The 19,575-nt window shown below is 44.4% G+C and overlaps 1 protein-coding gene across 1 annotated transcript in view; it reads right to left on the bottom strand.

Annotated features, from left to right (window-relative positions):
• Positions 1-19,575, bottom strand: part of LOC137425102 (protein sidekick-2-like) — a 547,704-nt gene that overhangs the window by 387,335 nt on the left and 140,794 nt on the right. Inside the window, 2 exon segments of the mRNA XM_078772524.1 lie at positions 16,477-16,560; positions 16,683-16,873. Of these exon segments, the coding sequence (XP_078628650.1) occupies positions 16,477-16,560; positions 16,683-16,873 (275 nt within the window).

The following is a 19,575-nucleotide window of genomic DNA, read 5'->3' as shown; positions in this document are numbered from 1 at the left end:
AAGTTTTGCTACGCTCATGCTTTACTTTGGCCACTCTCGGCACTTTGCTTTGATACCGAGATGTAAGGGGATGTAAAAGTCAAGTGTAAGGCTTCGCAATTAGAGCAGAAGCTCTCAGCCGTTGCTTGTGTTAAAGCTGATAATATTATCAATAGCATCGTTTGCAACACCAAAATGATGTGGGCTGGCTTTGTGAATGGGAGAAGCAAGAATCCAAGCTGGGCAAAGGATACAAATGTGAAAGGGTAGCAAAAACATAAGTAACTTAGATATGAGATGATGGAAGAGGCTCTGCTCTTGAAGTTTCCACCATAAGTTTTAGTGACAACTAGAACAATGTGACTGCGTCGCCAATATGCCTCCGCAAAGTCCCACAATGGGTAGATAGATGCCCTTCGTTCACTGTCCTAAAAATAAACAAGTTTGTTTTAAATCCCTTCAGCTGTTTTCAATATCACATTTTCACCAGTCATGACAGGTTTCACATCAATCGGTGAAGCAGTTTCAGAGAAGGGAATTTTTTAAATATCGGCTTTCAAGCTAAAATGGGGTCATACCACATGACATATGATCTTAAAAATGTACACTCTGCATATGTATGGGTAGGGGATCACGTTTGTGAAGGTTCGTTTTTCTATCCAAGATGGCTGCCAAACCATGTGACCTATGACATCATCATTTTCAAACTATATGCAACAGTGGTGTTTGATGATATTTGTAAAATTTTGCATCGATAGGGTGAGCGGTTTCAGAGATATAATTATTTAACATTTTCCTTAAATCCAATATGGCTGCCAAACCATGTGACCTATGATGTCATACATTTAATATTTCAATATAAATGGGTCGTAGATAAAGTGCATGCAATTTCAGATTTTTAGGATAAGGAATTCGATTAAAACATTTTTGGCTGGTAGACTACATCACCTATGATGTCATCATGCTTATATTCCCCATTTGGAGTACTTGACAATGTGCCAAGTTTAACATTTTACCGTTCAGCAGTTTCCGAGAAATAATTTTATTATTTGCTTTTAATCAAAAATGGCTGCAATACCACCTGACCTATGACGTCATAATTATAATAAACACATTCTGCATGGGTGTCACTCCCACCCTGAATGTTTCGTCTCAATCGGACACCTGGTTACTGAGAAAAACGAGGTTTAGCCTCGTACGGACGGAAGGACAACCCGAAAATCTAATGCCTCGGCCACCTTCGGGGACGGAGGCGTAAAAAGATGTTTTTTTTAATTGATGAAATTTAAAAAATTGATCGTCAGAAACGGCATTTCGTGCGTTCTTGGAAGGAAGTTTCTGCAGTTCCTTGCGTTCTTCTCTGGTCCAACAGTTCAACAGATTCGCGATGACTGATGGTCAGATGGAGGAACTGGGGAAACGACTTGCCCAGCTGTTCCTTCTGCTATAAATTGATGAATTGTGTGTGTGTGTGTGTGTGTGTGTGTGTGTTTGTGTGTGTTTGTGTGTGTGTGTGTGTGTGTGTGTGTGTGTGTTTGTGTGTGTGTGTGAGAGTGTGTATGTGTGTGTGTGTGTGTGTGTGAGAGTGTGTGTGTGTGTGTGTGTGTTTGTGTGTGTGTGTGTTTGTGTGTGTGTGTGTTTGTGTGTGTGTTTGTGTGTGTGTGTGCTTGCGTGTTTGTGTGTGTGTGTGTGTGTGTGTGTGTGTGTGTGTGTGTGTGTGTGTGTGTGTGTGTGTGTGTGTGTGTAAATGCAGAAATAATGCAGTAGTTTATTTGCCACTAGTAGAAGAGATTGCTTAAATGGGAGATGCTCAACCAAAGTGTTATTGAGCCCACTGGGGGAAGTTACTGGGGGAGGTTGCTGTTATTGAGCCCACTGGGGGAAGTTACTGGGGGAGGTTACTGTTATTGAGACCCACTGGGGGAAGTTACTGGGGGAGGTTACTGTTATTGAGACCCACTGGGGGAAGTTACTGCTATTGAGACCCACTGGTGGAAGTTACTGGAGGAAGTTACTGTTTTTGAGATCCACTGGGGGAAGTTACTGGGGGGAGTTACTGTTATTGAGATCCACTGGTGGAAGTTACTGCTATTGAGACCATCTGGGGGAAGTTACTGGGGGAAGTTACTGTTATTGAGATCCACTGGGGGAAGTTACTGGAGGGAGTTACTGTTATTGAGACCCACAGGGGGAAGTTACTGCTATTGAGACCCACTGGGGGAAGTTATGGGGAAATTTAGTGTTTTTGAGATCCACTGGGGGAAGTTACTGGGGGGAGTTACTGTTGTTGAGACCCACTGGCAGAAGTTGCTGCTATTGAGACCCACTGGGGGAAGTTACTGGGGGAAGTTACTGTTATTGAGATCCACTGGGGGAAGTTACTGGGGGGAGTTACTGTTATTGAGGCCCACTGGCGGAAGTTACTGCTATTGAGACCCACTGGGGGAAGTTACTGGGGGAAGTTACTGGGGGAAGTTACTGTTATTGAGACCCACTGGGGGAAGTTACTGTTATTGAGACCCACTTGTGGAAGTTCCTGTTATTGAGACCCACTGGGGGAAGTTACTGTTATTGAGACCCACTGGAGGAAGTTACTGTTATTGAGACCCACTGGGGGAAGTTACTGATATTGAGACCCACTGGGGGATGTTACTGCTATTGAGACCCACTGGGGGAAGTTAATGTTATTGAGACCCACTGGGGGAAGTTACTGTTATTGAGACCCACTGGGGGAAGTTACTGTTATTGAGACCCACTGGGGGAAGTTACTGATATTGAAACCCACTGGGGGAAGTTACTGTTATTGAGACCCACTGGGGGAAGTTACTGTTATTGAGACCCACTGGGGGAAGTTACTGTTTTTGAGACCCACTGGGGGAAGTTCCAGCTATTGAGACCCACTGGAGGAAGTTACTGTTATTGAGACCTACTGTTGGAAGACCCTCTCATGGACAGGCCGTTGCTGCTCCTATTGTTTAGCAGTGAGTGCCCCGGAAGCAGCGGCGGAGATAGAGTGGCATTTATATATGTGTGAGAATTACGTGCTTGGTTGGTACCTCCCAGGTATCTCAGATGTCCGAGCACTGGTAAAGTTCACCAGTGGACCTGGATTTGATTCCTCGACTACGCATGTAATGTAACTTTACCACATTATATCTATTAGTTATTTACAATCCTGTGCATTATATACAGTAATTATATACATAAACAAAGATGGACTCATAAGATTTAAGGGGTTAATTAGTTGATTCGTTGAACAGTATTTGCATGTTTAGAGTAGATGAATTGTAAATCCCAATTTAGATCTGCCAAGATAGTATATTTAGCAGAACATTTGTCTTCCTCAAGCCTTTATATTTTCCACTGTTAAATCTGCTTATTTCTCTTTTTGTTTTGTTACATTAATAGTTTTCCCTTTCCCTTCACTAGCCTCACGACTGATGGTTCTTGAGCAAAAAGGAACACGTGCTTCTTTTGAATCAGGCCAATTCACTGTGTGTTCGAGCCAGGCAAACGATGCACTTGCCTGATGACGTCACGTGAGAGACAGTTTTGAACCCAGTTATGATGGAGAAATGGCAGAATCCAGAGATTGAAGACCACCTATGGTTTCTCTCAACCTCTGCACAGGAGTCCTCACCAGGACTCTCTACTGGAGCATTGCAAGGGCTCTTTAGACCTTTTTGTGGAAAGAGGATCTGGTCCCATGATTCTGGGAATGCCAGTGGCGAGTTCGCCCGGACTGGCTGGAGACTCACCTCACTACACATCATTCACAGGTAAAATGTTGTCTGTTTGTCCCATCAAATGTAGGTAAAGGTACCTTGCTCGGCTGGACCAGGCTTGAACCACACCATTATTTCATTTATTCCCCTCTCCCCGACCCTCCACATCTTCCATCAATTTTCTCCTTCTGTGTCCGAGTACATCCTTGAGTAAGTCTGCATCGATACATGATCGGGCAAGTTAAACTCAACCGAGATCTTTCTAGTTTATGTGATTTATTTTACAAATGGAACGGATTCTTCTTCATTTATTTAACTGTTGTTTTATGTGCTTCCTGTTGTCTTCTCCATGCGTACATATATTACCAGCGAGCAGCAAATTGACAATGGTATTGGTCCCAGAGTCACCATTTGGATCGCTCCAATTTAACTTGAACCCTCCAAGCCCAAGCCATCTCTTGGAGTATTAACTCCAGCATCACCATAGAGTCTGGTAGGGTAGGGCGCAGTGTGGTGTTTGTTACACTAGTGTCAGGTGTGGGATTCAAATCCTACATCCAGGTACCTCATTACACACTGGTGTCTGCGAGTGGGATCATTTCCCTCATTAAATTTTTAAATGAATGGATGTCAGGAAAACTTAAATTGGGAGGAATTTTGGTAAAAATGGCATCTTCTGGAAATTTGGCATTGGTGATAACTTTCGTTGATTTATAACAAAGGCGATGGACAAGGATCCTATCCCAGGCGGGAATGGGCATTTGTTGGATGCTACTACATTCCCACTTACAGACATATCGAGTGAGCACACAGATGCAAATGCTTCTTCACCAAGTGACATACCAGTGGAAGAACCACTGGAGAGTGAAGAGGGGACATGTCTGGATTTAGTGAGCAAAGTGGAACAATGCCTTCAGAAGGAGCAGAAGATGGAGGGGTGTGGATGAAGTTGTTGCAGGTGATGAAAGCGTGAAGGAACAAATGAAAGAGCAGAGAGAATGGATGGGAGGAATAAAAGAGAAAATGGGAACAGGATAGATAAAAGCGTGATATGAATAAAAGAACAGATGAGAAAGATGGAATAACAACAAAATAAAAGGCAGTAGAGCATCGGACTGAAATGGAGAGAAAAATGACTGAAATTACTGAAGGAATGACAAGGATGGGAATTTATTTTGGAAATAAAATTGAAGAGAATCAGAAGCAAATGGCTGAAATGCATGTAGAAATGGGACTCATTTATAGAAGGCCAGGGGAATATAAAAGCAAAGTGTGAGCAGATGGCAGGTGACGTTGGGAGAATGAAAATTGAGCAGCGGGAATTAAAACACAAATTGCAGGCGAGTAAAGGAAAAAAGAAAATAACTCAACTGGAGGAAATGCAGAAGAAGTTGGAAACTGGACAGAGGGAAGTAAAAGGAAAGATGTCCAGCATTAGGAAAGAGTGTGAAAAGAGGAATAAGGAAGTGATGAGGAAGATGGAGGAGATCGGAGCAAATGTGAGTGGGAATTCGCACAAGGAAATGCAGGAAGTTAAAGATGAAGTGAATGGGGGATATGAAGAGAACATGGCATCTTGTGAATTAGTCACTACAGGAACAGGACAAAAGGCTGGAGAAGGTGGAGAGAAATTCAATGAACTGATGGAGAAGTATGACCGATTGGAGGGAGAGCAGGTGGAAACAAAGAGGTACGTCAAAAGCACCTACATGATGTGAGTGTCAGGACATGGTGAGAGCACATGTGGCGAAGAGGTGCACATGGATGAGAGATCTGAGTGTGTGCCAGGTGGGAAAATGCAAGATGAGTTTATGAGTGAAAAGGCCATGCCAGAGAAAAAGCAAACCTGTGTGGAATGACAGATTTGTTAGGATTGGGGAAGAATGGGTTGCCTGGGAACCTGGGATTAGATGGTATCTAGCTATAAAGCTACCTTAACATGGATATACACCTCAACACATATTTCACGCAAGGGGGAAAAACCCCTCTTGGGTAAGTGGGCCAGTGAGGTCACTACAACCTGCTTTGTGTGACTCTTCATCCCCCTGTCAAGTTTGGCTGAGATTGGATAAGTAACGACTGAATGTATCACGGTCAGACAAACAGACACCAAATGGTGTATTTTGGTCTGACTGTATTTTATATTGTATTTCATAAATATTTGTACGTGTTTCATGGTTGTTTAAAAAAAAATCGATTTATAAGTGTTTATGTAAGAAAAAACTCCCCGAGTACCCCCAGAATTTCCGCCCAGGAACGCATGCATGGTTTTTTATGGGGAAATATGTATCAGATATCATAATTTCGCACATCCACAAAGAGGCCCAGTGTTATGCCAATAGGCATCACGTGTCTCCTTATCTAATTCGGCCGAGCGAACTTTAAGCCACGTGACGCAATTGTCTAAGCGGTGTGGGAACCGCAATCAATTAGTCCCTTAATGGGCCTTCAATCATGTCGAGTCTTCTCGGGCAATGACGGCGTGCCAGACTCTACGATCCTCAGTGCACGACCTGACTTCTGCGGTTGTCGCAAGTCCTGTGTTCCGCCTCAGCTGGTCGACGTATGTCAAGTGACACCCCCCTCTCGAGACCTGTCCATGCTCCGGTTCCCAGAGCACCAGCTTACTAACTGCAAGGTCCTTATGCCGTACGCAGCGTCCTGCCATTCGTAGCCTCCGAGTCCTGATCTTTTGAGAAACACGTGGTAGTCCTCTATACAGTATGTTATTTCTGACATGATCTCTCCATGTCACATTCAGGGCCATCAATAGCATGCGCGACTGCGCGTGTAGCAGCCGTCGAGCCTTGCCTCCTGTTCGGAAGTGAGGGTCCATGCCTCAGAGCCATACAGGAGGATCGATTCGACAGTTGCAACGAATAGTTTTCTCTTGAGGTCGTCTGGCATGCCTGATTGCCACATCTTCTTGAGGTCATCTGGCCTGCCTGATTGCCACATCTTCTTGAGGTCGTCTGGCATGCCTGATTGCCACATCTTCTTGAGGTCGTCTGGCATTCCTGATTGCCACATCTTCTTGGGGTCATCTTGCATGGCAGATTGCCACAGCTTCTTGAGGTTGGCTGGCATGCCTGATTGCCACATCTTCTTGAGGTCGTCTGGCATTCCTGATTGCCACATCTTCTTGAGGTCGTCTGGCATTCCTGATTGCCACATCTTCTTGAGGTCGTCTGGCATTCCTGATTGCCACATCTTCTTGGGGTCGTCTGACATGGCAGATTGCCACATGTTCTTGAGGTAGTCTGGCATTCCTGATTGCCACATCTTCTTGAGGTTTTCTGGCATGCCTGATTGCCGCATCTTCTTGAGGTCGTCTGGCATGCTTGATTGCCGCATCTTCTTGAGGTCATCTGGCATGCCTGATTGCCACATATTCTTGAGGTCGTCTGGCATGCCTGATTGCCACATCTTCTTGAGGTCGTCTGACATTCCTGATTGCCGCATCTTCTTGAGGTCATCTGGCATGCCTGATTGCCACATCTTCTTGAGGTCGTCTGGCATGCCTGATTGCCACATCTTCTTGAGGTCGTCTGGCATGCCTGATTGCCACATCTTCTTGAGGTCGTCTGGCATTCCTGATTGCCACATCTTCTTGAGGTCGTCTGGCATTCCTGATTGCCACATCTTCTTGAGGTCGTCTGGCATTCCTGATTGACACATCTTCTTGAGGTCGTCTGGCATTCCTGATTGCCATATCTTCTTGAGGTTGTCTGGCATTCCTGATTGCCACATCTTCTTGAGGTTGTCTGGCATTCCTGATTGCCACATCTTCTTGAGGTCGTCTGGCATGCCTGATTGCCACATCTTCTTCAGGTCGTCTGGCATGCCTGATTGCCACATCTTCTTGAGGTCGTCTAGCATGCCTGATTGCCACATCTTCTTGAGGTCGTCTGGCATGCCTGATTGCCACATCTTCTTGAGGTCGTCTGGCATTCCTGATTGCCACATCTTCTTGAGGTCGTCTGGCATGCCTGATTGCCAGATCTTCTTGAGGTCGTCTGGCATGCCTGATTGCCACATCTTCTTGAGGTCGTCTGGCATTCCTGATTGCCACATCTTCTTGGGGTCATCTGGCATGGCAGATTGCCACATCTTCTTGAGGTCGTCTGGCATGCCTGATTGCCACATCTTCTTGAGGTCGTCTGGCATGCCTGATTGCCACATGTTCTTCAGGTAGTCTGGCATTCCTGATTGCCACATCTTCTGGAGGTCGTCTGGCATGCCTGATTGCCGCATCTTATTGAGGTCGTCTGGCATGCCTGATTGCCACATCTTCTTGAGGTAGTCTGGCATGCCTGATTGCCACATCTTCTTGAGGTCGTCTGGCATGCCTGATTGCCACATTTTCTTGAGGTCGTCTGGCAATCCCGATTGCCACATCTTCTTGAGGTCGTCTGGCATTCCTGATTGCAACATCTTCTTGAGGTCGTGAAGCGCTCGCCAGGCTTGTGCTTTCCTCACGTTGATGTCTTTCTCGGTCGAGCTGATGTAGGACCCAAGGTACTTGAAGTCATTCTTGACTGCCAGAGTGGAACCATTGAGTGTCAAGATCCTGACCTCGTCTGTGATGTTGAAAGCCATCACCTTGCTCTTCTTCACATTCAGACTGAGGCCCACCTTCTTACATTCATGCTCTATTGGACACGAGGGCAATGTCGTCAGCGAAGTCAATATCTTTCACCCTCACCAGGCCGACTCGCCTGCTCTTCCTGGGGGGATTGTGAAGCCATACACTTCCTCTCTCCCTGTGATCACCTGACGTAGAGCATAATCCAGGACGATTATGAAGAGGCATGGTGCCAGAGAGTCCCCCTGTAGGATGCCCGTTAGAATGGGAAAGGTTTCCGTCTCACCGTCAGGAGACAAGACCCTAGCTGAGGTGTTAGCGTATACATCCCTGATGGACTGGACAATGCATGCTGGAATGCCACAGGCTCTGTGTATTCGCATGAGTTTTCCACGGTGAATCGAGTCGAATGCCTTCTTCAAGTCAATGAACGTCATTACGGCGGGTAGATTAATGGGCCTTACGTAACCACCAAATGAAGCAACTACCACAGCCGATCGGGGACGCCTCTTTGTGGTGGTTGTACCCCCCTCCCTCCCCCCATGCAGGTCGGGGGCCAAATCTTCCCCATTCTTCCCTGCTGCCCGGATTCATCAGGTCATCAGGGCAGCGTGGTCACGGTCAGAGTGCGCCAATCAGTCCCCATGGACCGGCCCTTTCCTTCTTGTCTCTGTCTCTTTTCTCTCTCTTTCTTTCTCTCTCTCTCTTTCTCTCTCTCACATGCTCTCCATCCCTCTCTCTAACTCTGTCGTGGCCCTGACTTTGTGAAGGCGGAGGTACACCATCCCGGATGGGGGGGATCTCCGGGTCGCTCCTGCGAGATCGATCAGCTGTCTCTGTGCCCGCTTGGTTGAGATAACGCAGGTCCATGCGTCACCGATGATGCACCCCTCCCATCCCTGCTCACTCACCATTGGACACCGGTTGGCCTGGTGGGCGGAGAAACCCCCCTGTGAACTCTCCATTCCCTCCCTCCTCACCCCTCGTCAGAGGCAAGATGTGGTGCCCATGATGCTTGTTTGATTTTGCTATTTATAATTATGCAACAAAGGCCTAGCAAATGCTAAAAGACACACAAATGACAAGTAGTGTGATGGCGCCACAACAATTTGCATAACATTCGCATAACTGAAGTTGCGAGTGCGGATTTCCATCTTTGGTAAATATAATGTTGTTTCACACCAGTACACCATTGTTCATTTCACACAGGTTTTAATCAAACTCAGCTACACCGCCACAGTACGTCAACCCTCCATTTGCTTTCATTCCTTCCTCCCTTCATTCCTTCTCTGCCTTCATTCCTTCCCACACCAATCCTACATTCCTTCACACGATCTCCCTTACACCAGAACATCATATCCCTCTCGTACATTAAAAAAAATGTACATGTGCATTAAGACTCAATTCAAAGCATTAGCACATCATTTAAGTATGGTGATCGTCTTCCAACTTCCCAATTAAATCTAAAAATATATAATGTAATCCTGCAGGTATCGAGGAGGATGTCTGGTCCGTAATGGACTAGCCTCCATACATGTCCCGGTGGTCGCTTGCCGGCTTTACCTGAGCCCAATCACCAACATAGTCCGTTTACTTCTCTCCCCACAACTATGAATTAACTTTGCCGATAAATCTTCGAACTTGTGATATGTTGCGCATGATTTTCTGTCCACCTCGTTGAAAACACCATGCCCTTTACTGCTACTACTGCATAAGCGTATGGATCATAGGTGGTACTCAGCTTATTCGCTTGGCATCCAAAGTTTGTTTGATAGCACAGTCTCAGTCCACGACATTTTGGAGTATAGGATTGTTGACTAAAGTTGGAAGGTGAGGGATTTTGGTGTGGACTTCCCTTTCCAAAGAAGTGCTGATGGAGATGCTCATGTGACGCAATGCGGAATAGCAGATAATTCTGATAATTTAGCAGAATTGTGAAGAGTTCCTGATGCCAATTCCTGTGATTGATGCATGTGAAGAGCTTTAACCAGAAGGTGGAAACAACATTCTACAGTCACGTGAAAAAGTAAGTACACCCCATGTAAAGTTTTGACTTTTGCAACATATTTCAACATACAGCTATTTGATCTTCATTTCAACAATATTGATAGATAAAGGTGATATAATATAACAAATATCATGAAACATTTACATTTTGTAGTCCATTGTATAATTTAAATAGACATAAATGCAAATTTCGCATGTGGAAAAAGTAATTAGTACACCCTTGGGCCTAATAGGTGGTATTGCCCCCTTTGGCAGAAACAACCTCAAGTAGGCGTTTCGTATAACTGTCTACCAGTCTGTGACATCGACTGGGAGAAATTTTTGCCCACTCCTCCCTGCAGAATTCTTTCAGCTGTGCGATGTTTGAGGGGTTTCCTGCATGCACAGCTCCTTTCAAATCCCCCCACAACATGTCGATGGGATTTAGATCCGGGCTTTGACTTGGCCATTCCAGAACCCTCCATTTCTTTATTTTCAGCCATTCCTTGGTGGATTTACTGGTATGTTTAGGGTCATTGTCATGTTGCAAGGTCCACCTTCGGTTGAGCTTCAACTTTCTGACAGATGGCCTCACATTATCCTCAAGCACCCTCTGGTACAATGAAGAATTCATAGTGGATTATATGATGGCCCAGGCCCTGATGCAGCAAAGCTGCCCCAAACCATAATATTTCCACCACCATGCTTTACAGTTGGTATCAGGTTCTTGTGGTCAAATGCTGTCTTTGGTATTCACCAAACATGTCTTCTGGTACTGTGGCCAAATAGCTCTACCTTTGACTCATCTGTCCAGAGCACATTGTTCCAGAAGTGCTGGTCTTTGCCGAGGTGTTCATTGGCAAACTTTAGTCTTGCCCTGATGTTATTTCTGGACAGCAAAGGTTTCCTCTTGGCACACCTCCCATGTAGATCAAATTAGTGCAGCCTCTTTCTAATGGTAGACTCGTGCACTTTGACATCAACATTGGCAAGAGCTACCTGTAGGTCACGACATTCTGGGGTTCTTCGAGATTTCTTTCAGCATCTTGCTGTCTGCTCTCGGGCTGAACTTGCTGGGGCGGCCTGGCCTGAACAAGTTGGCAGTTTTTTGGAATCTTCTCCACTTGTGGATGATCTTCTGGACAGTCGAATGATTGATTTCAAATTGTTTGGAGATCTTTTAAAATCCCTTCTCAGACTCGTAGGCATCTATAACCTTCTTTCTGGAGGCCTCAGAGATCTCTTTTGATCTAGGCATGGCGACGCCGCACATTTCAACAACAAAGAGCAAACCAAACGAAATGTCTGAGGTTTAAATAAGACAGGTTCCTCCAAGATCCTCTCCAATGATGTTCTAATCATTTGCACCTGAGCTGGTGCACCTGATTCTAATTTTAGGTATTTGAAGTAGTGATAAATGTAGGGGTGTACTTACTTTTTCCACGTGCGAAATTTGTATTTATGTTTATTTAAATTATACAATGGACTACAAAATGTAAATGTTCCATGATATTTGTTATATTATATCACCTTTATCTGTCAATATTGTTGACATGAAGATCAAATAGCTGTATTTTGAAATATGTTGAAAAAGTCAAAACTTTACATGGGGTGTACTTACTTTTTCACGTGACTGTATTTCCAAATTGGCTTGAGTCCAATGAGGTGTGATTTTGTAATGTTTGATTCCATAATGTTTGATCTAAAAACTGATAAACTGGGTTCATTGTCTGACACAATTTCATGTGGCAAGCAATGGGTGAAACGTACAGTTGTTAGGCCTCCAGTGATGGAGTGGGTAGAAGCCGGTTGGGCCTGGTGGGTCATCAGGAACGTTCATCGACAATGCCGAGGATGTACTTGCTGGAAGGAAATGGACCGTACATGCCAACATTGATGGCCTCCCACGGATTGATTGGCATCTTGGTCATTTGTAATGGCACAGTTTGAGCAGGTGGGTTGTCACTTAGCACCCCGAGTTCGATGGCCGATGTGCACCCAAGCAGAGATACTGTATCGTCCTTGTATCAGCCACCACTATGTTGGCCACAGTTTTACTGTTGTTATTCTCCAGACAGCTGTCAGACGTACCCTGAATATATAGAAGAGTGTTTGAACCATATATGAAGATGGTAGTGGAATTCTTGGATTTTGTGCAGTGGTGGCCATCTTGAAATAGCCTGTGGTAAGTGTTTCTGTCCAATAGATTGACAGAAGCCCCAGAATCGATAACCATTCTCACAGGAATGTTATCGAGTTTGACCGTTATGGTGTTTATCTCCAGTGAGTGATCCGTGCAATTAAAATTACAACTATCACCAAAATCATCTTCTGAGGTATCCGCAAGGATTTGCCAGACAGTAATTGCATGACCCATGGTCCATAAGCTGGAGAAACATTTAGTTGAGATGTGCTGAAACGTCTCGTAACTTGCCAGATTTTGTGTTGCGTTGTTTCCATACAGGTGGCTCATTTGAAGTTCACCAAAAATGACCTTTGTTAGTCATATGTTAACAGTCTTCCACATCCTTTCTTAGATTTATGTGGCTTGAGTCTCAGATACTTTCCTAGCCCGAGCTCTTCATAGCATGGTGTCGATGTTGAAATCAGGTTCACGAAGGATAGCCCGAGCTATTTGTAGCATACTCCCACTCCCCCTTTCTTCTTCAAGTTCTCAACCTTCCACCCAAAAAAGTGAAGTCCAAGCAGATATTGCAACACAATGCAGTCCCTAGCAGAAATTGTTTAATCGGAAACTGATTCAGTCTTCCAGCAGAATAAAACAAGTTTTGGAGAAAATGTTACAGTTGGTGTGCTCCGTGTTAGAATGGTCACCCCAGAGTCCGCACAGGGGTCCCATCAAGAGACTACACAGAAACAGAAGAGAACAAGAGGAATCCAACTAACCTTACATAACCCTGGAATGTACTACAGGGTATTTGGAACAATATTCCTGGAAGAGTGCTTCAGTTGCATACAGGAAGCATGGGTAAAGGAGTTATGGCACTCAATAAGTCAAAGGGCGGACAAAGTATTGACTGATAGTGATACGATAAAACGACAGTGTTCTTGTTATTTACTTTAGTAGTTTGTTTCACACATATTAATAAAAGCTGTTAATTTACAATAATAAACACATGTGACTGCTGTCACTGATAATTTGATGAATTTACCATAAGTATGAATATAATTGGAATAACCCAAACATTTGCACAGTACGTACTTGACAAAAAAAAGAAAAACGTCCTCACTTCCTCATCTCCCAACTGTATGTCCCCTCTCTGCTCCCCACCTCAATTCTCTGTCCACCCCTCTCCCTTTCGTCTTTAAATCCTCAACTTCCCCCCCCCCCCCCCCCCCCCACAAACTGCAAGTCGTCAACCCCCTCTCCCAATTCAACATCCTCAACCTCCCTCTCCCAACTCTCTATTCTCTCCCCCTTTCTTATTCATGTCCAGAATTCAACCATCCAAACCCATGTTCTAACCACCTCTCCAAAGCCCCAACGCCCCCTCTTCCAACACTATCCCCTCTCTGACCTCCGCACCAAGTCTCTGTCCTCCTCTCGCTCTCAGGAGCGTACCTCTACCAGGCTGAACAGTTTATGGTTTCTATCCCACTGATAGGCCAGATCTGGATTATGACCTGAACCAAAATCTAATCGGCTTGTTCTTGTCACCTAAGCAACTCGTCCACCAAGTTTTGTCACAAGTCGTCCATAACTTTTAAAAATATGTTATATGTCGATTTTAACCCGATCACTCAATGGTGAAGAATCACTTAAAATAATTTTTTGATCCAGATCAGGATTCGAATCTTCAGCAAAATTGAATCAATTCTTCCTTGTCACATATCCAACCTGTCCACCAAGTTTCGTCTGAATCTGTCCATAACTTTTTGAGATATCGTGCTATATATCGCTTTTTGCCGTATCTCTCAATGGTGAAGAATCACTTTAAAAAAATTCTCTGATCCAGATCCGGATCCGGATCTTCACCAAAATCTAATCATTTCGTCCTTGTCTCATACCAAATTTCGTCCGAATCCGTCCACAATTTTTTGAGATATTCTGTTCACAAACAAACAGACAGAGGTGAAAACATGACCTCCATCCACCTTTGGTTATGGAGGTAAACTAGAGGTCAATTAAAACCTTAATTCGACTCAATACAGGCTGATCCAAAGGTTTCCCAGAGATTTAAAAAAATACTTAGAAAACCCTTCGGAACCCATCAGGAAGTTGCACGCAATAAATGGAATTCATTGAAGATCGACAGGACCACCGATGGAATTATATCATTTTACTCCATCAGCCTTAATAAAAGTGCCGCAGACAATTTCTCATCTTGCAAGACGATCCACAAGGTAATTAGGGGATTCGACAATCCAGCAATTCCAGAAACCGCTCCCTCTGCTCAAGAACTTTCTTTGTGGAAGCTTTTTCAATTCAACAATCTCTTCCAACGACTACATAAAAGATTTGGCCCAATGGGAAATTTTACATTCAAATAGTTAATCAAATCCATTTACTGTCGAAATAATGAACACAAGGGAGATATAAAAATATAAACATTCATACCAATCAATGTAATTAACATGAATTGCTTTTGTACATTAAATCATTGAATGCACTGAACTTTGTAAACATGTAAATCTATTATGAATCGTATTTTTATTTCAATTTATCAATGTCTTGTTTTGCACAATTATATTAAAATACAGCATGTCTGTTTGTCTGCTTATACCTCGAAAGTGGTTTTGTCGATCTCCACCAAATTTTGCATCCTTTTCTGGGTGCCCATGGGTCAGGCAACCTTTAACAACCTCGTGCATTAACCTCATCTCATTCACATCTTCTACTCTATCCCCATTCTTTAAAAAATATTTATTAACATATGCTATAGATCATTATGTGCATGGAAGAAGTTTCGGGAACTGAGTGGCGTGCTGACGAGGAGGAGAGTGTCGCTGAAGCTGAAGGGAAAGGTGTATGCTGCATGTGTGAGAAGTGTTATGATTTATGGGAGCGAGACATGGGTAATGAATGTAGAGCAGCAACGAAGGCTGGAAAGGGTGGAAATGCGAATGGTTCGGTGGATGTGTGGAGTATCGTTGAGAGAGAGGAAGTCAAATGATGAATTGCGAAAGATGATGGGAATAGAGCCTGTGATGGATGCTGTGAAGAGAAACAGATTGAGATGGTTTGGTCATGTGTTGAGGAAGGATGAAAGTGACTGGTTGAGAAGAGTGATGGAAATGAATGTAGAGGGAAGTAGAGGACGGGGAAGGCCGAGAAAGACTTGGCTACATGTGGTAGAAGAAGAAATGCGGGCAAGGGGGTTAACAAGGGGAGATGCAGGAAATAGGGCAAAATGGAGCAGATTGTCATGGGGACCGCAAGGCTAACCCCCGCTCTAGCAGGGAAAATGGCCTTAAAATGCCTGTTGTTGTTGTTGTTGTTTGCTAAAGATCATTATGAAGCTGGAAGAAGAGCATTGAGCCTGTGGCTGGCATTGGGGCTTGTGACCTGTCTTTTAGTCCTACAGACTATAACCTCTCACCCCAGTGCTAAATACGCAGGGCCAAAACAACAATGGGTGTGCTGCCATCAGATGGATGGTAAGATGGGTGTCTCAACTTCTCATATTTGCTGGTGGACTAAAACGTCTCATGATAAAGCAGAGATTTTTCGCAAGAGTAGACCATTGTTTGCCAGCACTCTCGCCAAGCTCCAATTTTTTTGCCCGAACCCTGGTTCCGAGCCAAATTCCTGTTCTCACCTACAGAGTACACTGCATCACGACACAGCCACACACCTGGCAATGATGCAAACCACGAGTCATGTGCTCCACAACAAAATAATGATGATCAATATCAACCAGACTTAGAGTGGTGTAATGGTAATGATCGTCCGCTCTGAGTCTGGGAGGTCGCGGTTCCAACACGACCTGACTGAGCCACACCAAAGACTTTTAAAATGGCAAGTGTTCCTTCCTTGCTTTATCTTCAACATTTTAAAAGGACAGAGCATGGACAAACAAGAATAGGTTGGGAAGCAATGCACAAGGTTGATGGGCCTAATGGCCTCTTCCTTTGTTGAAGTTCCTTGCAATGTCCCATGTGTACATATATATGTGTTTGCAATTAATGTCTGCCATAAATACTGCTGTGCCATGTGCAAGGTCACATCAAGGGACATACCAATGGCCTTGCAAGGAAGTTCCACCACACTTTCTACCTCCCCAACTGTGTGTCCTTCTGGCTCTTGGATGAACACAGGTTGTTCTGGAGACACAGAGCGATACAAGATTCACAAAAGATCAGGTCTTCTTCAACATTGCCAAATGTCATTGTAAAGAGAGAAGATGAATGAACACAGAGTGAGGCAAAAAACAACAACAACTCACCGGTGATGGTGAGGTGAGCAAATTCAGAGGCTGAGGGCACCCGGCTTCCACGTAAAACAGCCCGACATTCGTAAGACCCACCATGGAATGAAGTGAGAGTGGGGAGAGACAATCGACGACCCCAGGACGAGACGCCATCCATAACTTTTCGACTTCCCCGCCACCATTCCAGGGTCAGAAGATCAATCGGGCTAAAGCAACAATGTGGTGCGAGGTATGTGTAAGGGAAAGAATGGTTTCTGAAGACAGCAATCTAGAAAAAGGATGATTGGAAGAAATTATCTAAAAAACAGTAGAGATATAGAGAAAATTGTGAAAAAAGGTTGCTGGAAATAGAAAAATGCTGATGAAAGATGAACAGGTTGTGTTAGGGATGTGGAAGTTAAATGATGGATGTGCCAAGTCTGGTACAGTGGTGAAAATTACAGCAAGGAAATGAAATAGCACATTGCACAAGGGATAAGTGCAATGTGGTAAAGAGGGTAAGAGTGGGGGAATTTCGGGTTAGGTTTGGAGAAGGTGGTAAGCAGACATTACTCTGTCACAGTGTCACATGTCATTGTACTGGGTCGTGATAGGGTTGTGGAGATTGGGATGAGGGGGTGAAGGGACTTTTGGAATAGAATAGAGTTGGCAGCACTGATGGGGGGAGGTGTGGAATTGGAAAAGCTCCAATAGGCATTTAGGGGCGAGGGAAAATAAATCATGCAAGATTTGTCATGCACCCAGAACACCGAAACCCAAACCCCTTCAGCTCACAAATTAGTGCTTGTGTCAAGCCTGACATTCAGGCCTTCATGCAATAAGTGACGGACATTAAGTGAAGGTGTGTATGGGAGGTGATGGGTGGCATGATGTGTTCTGCAGGATCTTGAACTCCCTTTGCCACTGAACAAACGAGCTGTCACGTCAAACAGGGTTACTGCCAGCAGCAAAAGCTGTGGAACCCAGGTCGAATAACTCCTCACTGACCTCTAGCTACTTCGTGCATCACAAGCAGCTGATTTGGAATGGAAAGATCACATGTTTATCTGTACACGTGCACTGACCTCTGTGCCATCTTGCTTTTTCACCCACCCCACTCTGAATCATAATTACCTTCGCAAAAGCGGAAGGTTATGTTTTGATCGCTGTGTATTTATTTGTATGTCTGTGTGTGTGTATGTTAATCGCATAACTCAAAAAGTATTCAACCGAATTGCATGAAATTTGGTGGGATGATTGGTTATTATACGGGACACATTTGATTAGATTTTGGGAAACAGATTTGCTCAAATTCTGACTATTTTTAACTCGATCGTATTTCACTCAAAGTTATGAGCGACTGAAGAAGAAGATGTCCATCCAGGACGTCATCACTATAACGCGATCTCCCGCGATCATTTCAACCTCAAAAAAAATTATAATTGCAGATTTGACAATAGATGAGGCATATTAACAAACGAATGAAACAGATTTGCTCAAATTCTGACTATTTTTAACTCGATCGTATTTCACTCAAAGTTATGCGCGACTGAAGAAGAAGATGTCCATCCAGGACGTCATCACTATAACGCAATCTCCCGCGATCATTTCAACCTCAAAAAAAATTATAATTGCAGATTTGTCAAGAGATGAGGCATATTAACAAACGAATGAAACAGATTTGCTCAAATTCTGACTATTTTTAACTCGATCGTATTTCACTCAAAGTTATGAGCGACTGAAGAAGAGGATGTCCATCCAAGACGTCATCACTATAACGCGATCTCCCGCAATCATTTCAACCTCAAATGAAATTCAAATTGCAGATTTGTCAATCGGGGAGGCATATTAACAGACGAATGAAACAGATTTGCTCAAATTCTGATTTTTAAAAATCGATCGCATTTCACATAAAGTTTCACATCGCATACACTCCCATGCCAAGTACAGAACAGTAGCTGCGGCGAAGGTATGCGCTCTACCGAGTGCCCGGATTCTAGTTATCTCTCATTTGCACACCATCACTACTCCCACAACAGGGACGATTTCCTGCTAGGCTTGGCCTCATTTTCGATGGGTGACTGGCTCTTTGCCCCTGTCTTAATTAGATGGCTGTTTCTCACAGCCTCATTCATCCTTACTCTTACCCTCCATTTATTCATTAGTTTTCAAATAGTTATTTTCTCAGTGAGTTTTTTTTTTTTTTTTTTTGTATACAAGATCGAGGCTCGTGAAAGAGCTAACATTAATCACACAAAAAGACAAACCGACACACAAAACACAAAAAACAAGGGGAGTGGCAGACAAGATGGGGAGAGAGGGGGAAGGACACAAAAGAGAGGGGGAAGAGGGGGAAGGACACAAACACAACATTTGAGAGCAGGGACATCGGGAGGACTTGGGGGGAGGTGGGAGAGGAATAAAACATATGAACTCTCTGGGTGGAATAAAACATATGAATAAAACATATGAAGGACTCTGGGGTGAATAACCGGGGGTAGAAAAGATCAAGGTTTTCGATGGGGGAAGATAAGAGATGGTGGTGAACAGCTGTTTTAAAGACCTGGAGGGAGGAGTGGGATTGAAGGGAGTGGGGGAGTTTGTTCCAGAGGCGGGAGAAAAGGGGAATGAAAGAGTGAAGGTGAGCAGAGAGCCTAGACTTTGGCAGTTTAACCATAAGAGGGTTGCAGGCAGATCTTGTGCGACCTGAAGGAATATTGGGGGGACAGAGCGCAGAGAGAGCTGGGGGAGCAAGGCCGGAGAGGAGTCGGTAGAAGACAGAAAGACCACCAACCTGCCTGCGGTGAGTGAGTGAAAGGCCCTCGGTGTTGACTACATCGCAGGAGATTCCAATGATTCTGAAAGCTTTGGCCTCAACAGCGTGAAGCCGAGCAAGGTGTGAGGCAGGAGCACCAGCCCAGAGGGGGGA

The sequence above is a fragment of the Myxine glutinosa genome, chromosome 1 (assembly GCF_964187855.1).
Source record: "Myxine glutinosa chromosome 1, kmMyxGlut1.1, whole genome shotgun sequence".
Taxonomy (NCBI): domain Eukaryota; kingdom Metazoa; phylum Chordata; class Myxini; order Myxiniformes; family Myxinidae; genus Myxine; species Myxine glutinosa.
Note: the sequence above shows the minus strand (reverse complement) of the source record. Positions and strands in the feature narration are given on the sequence as shown.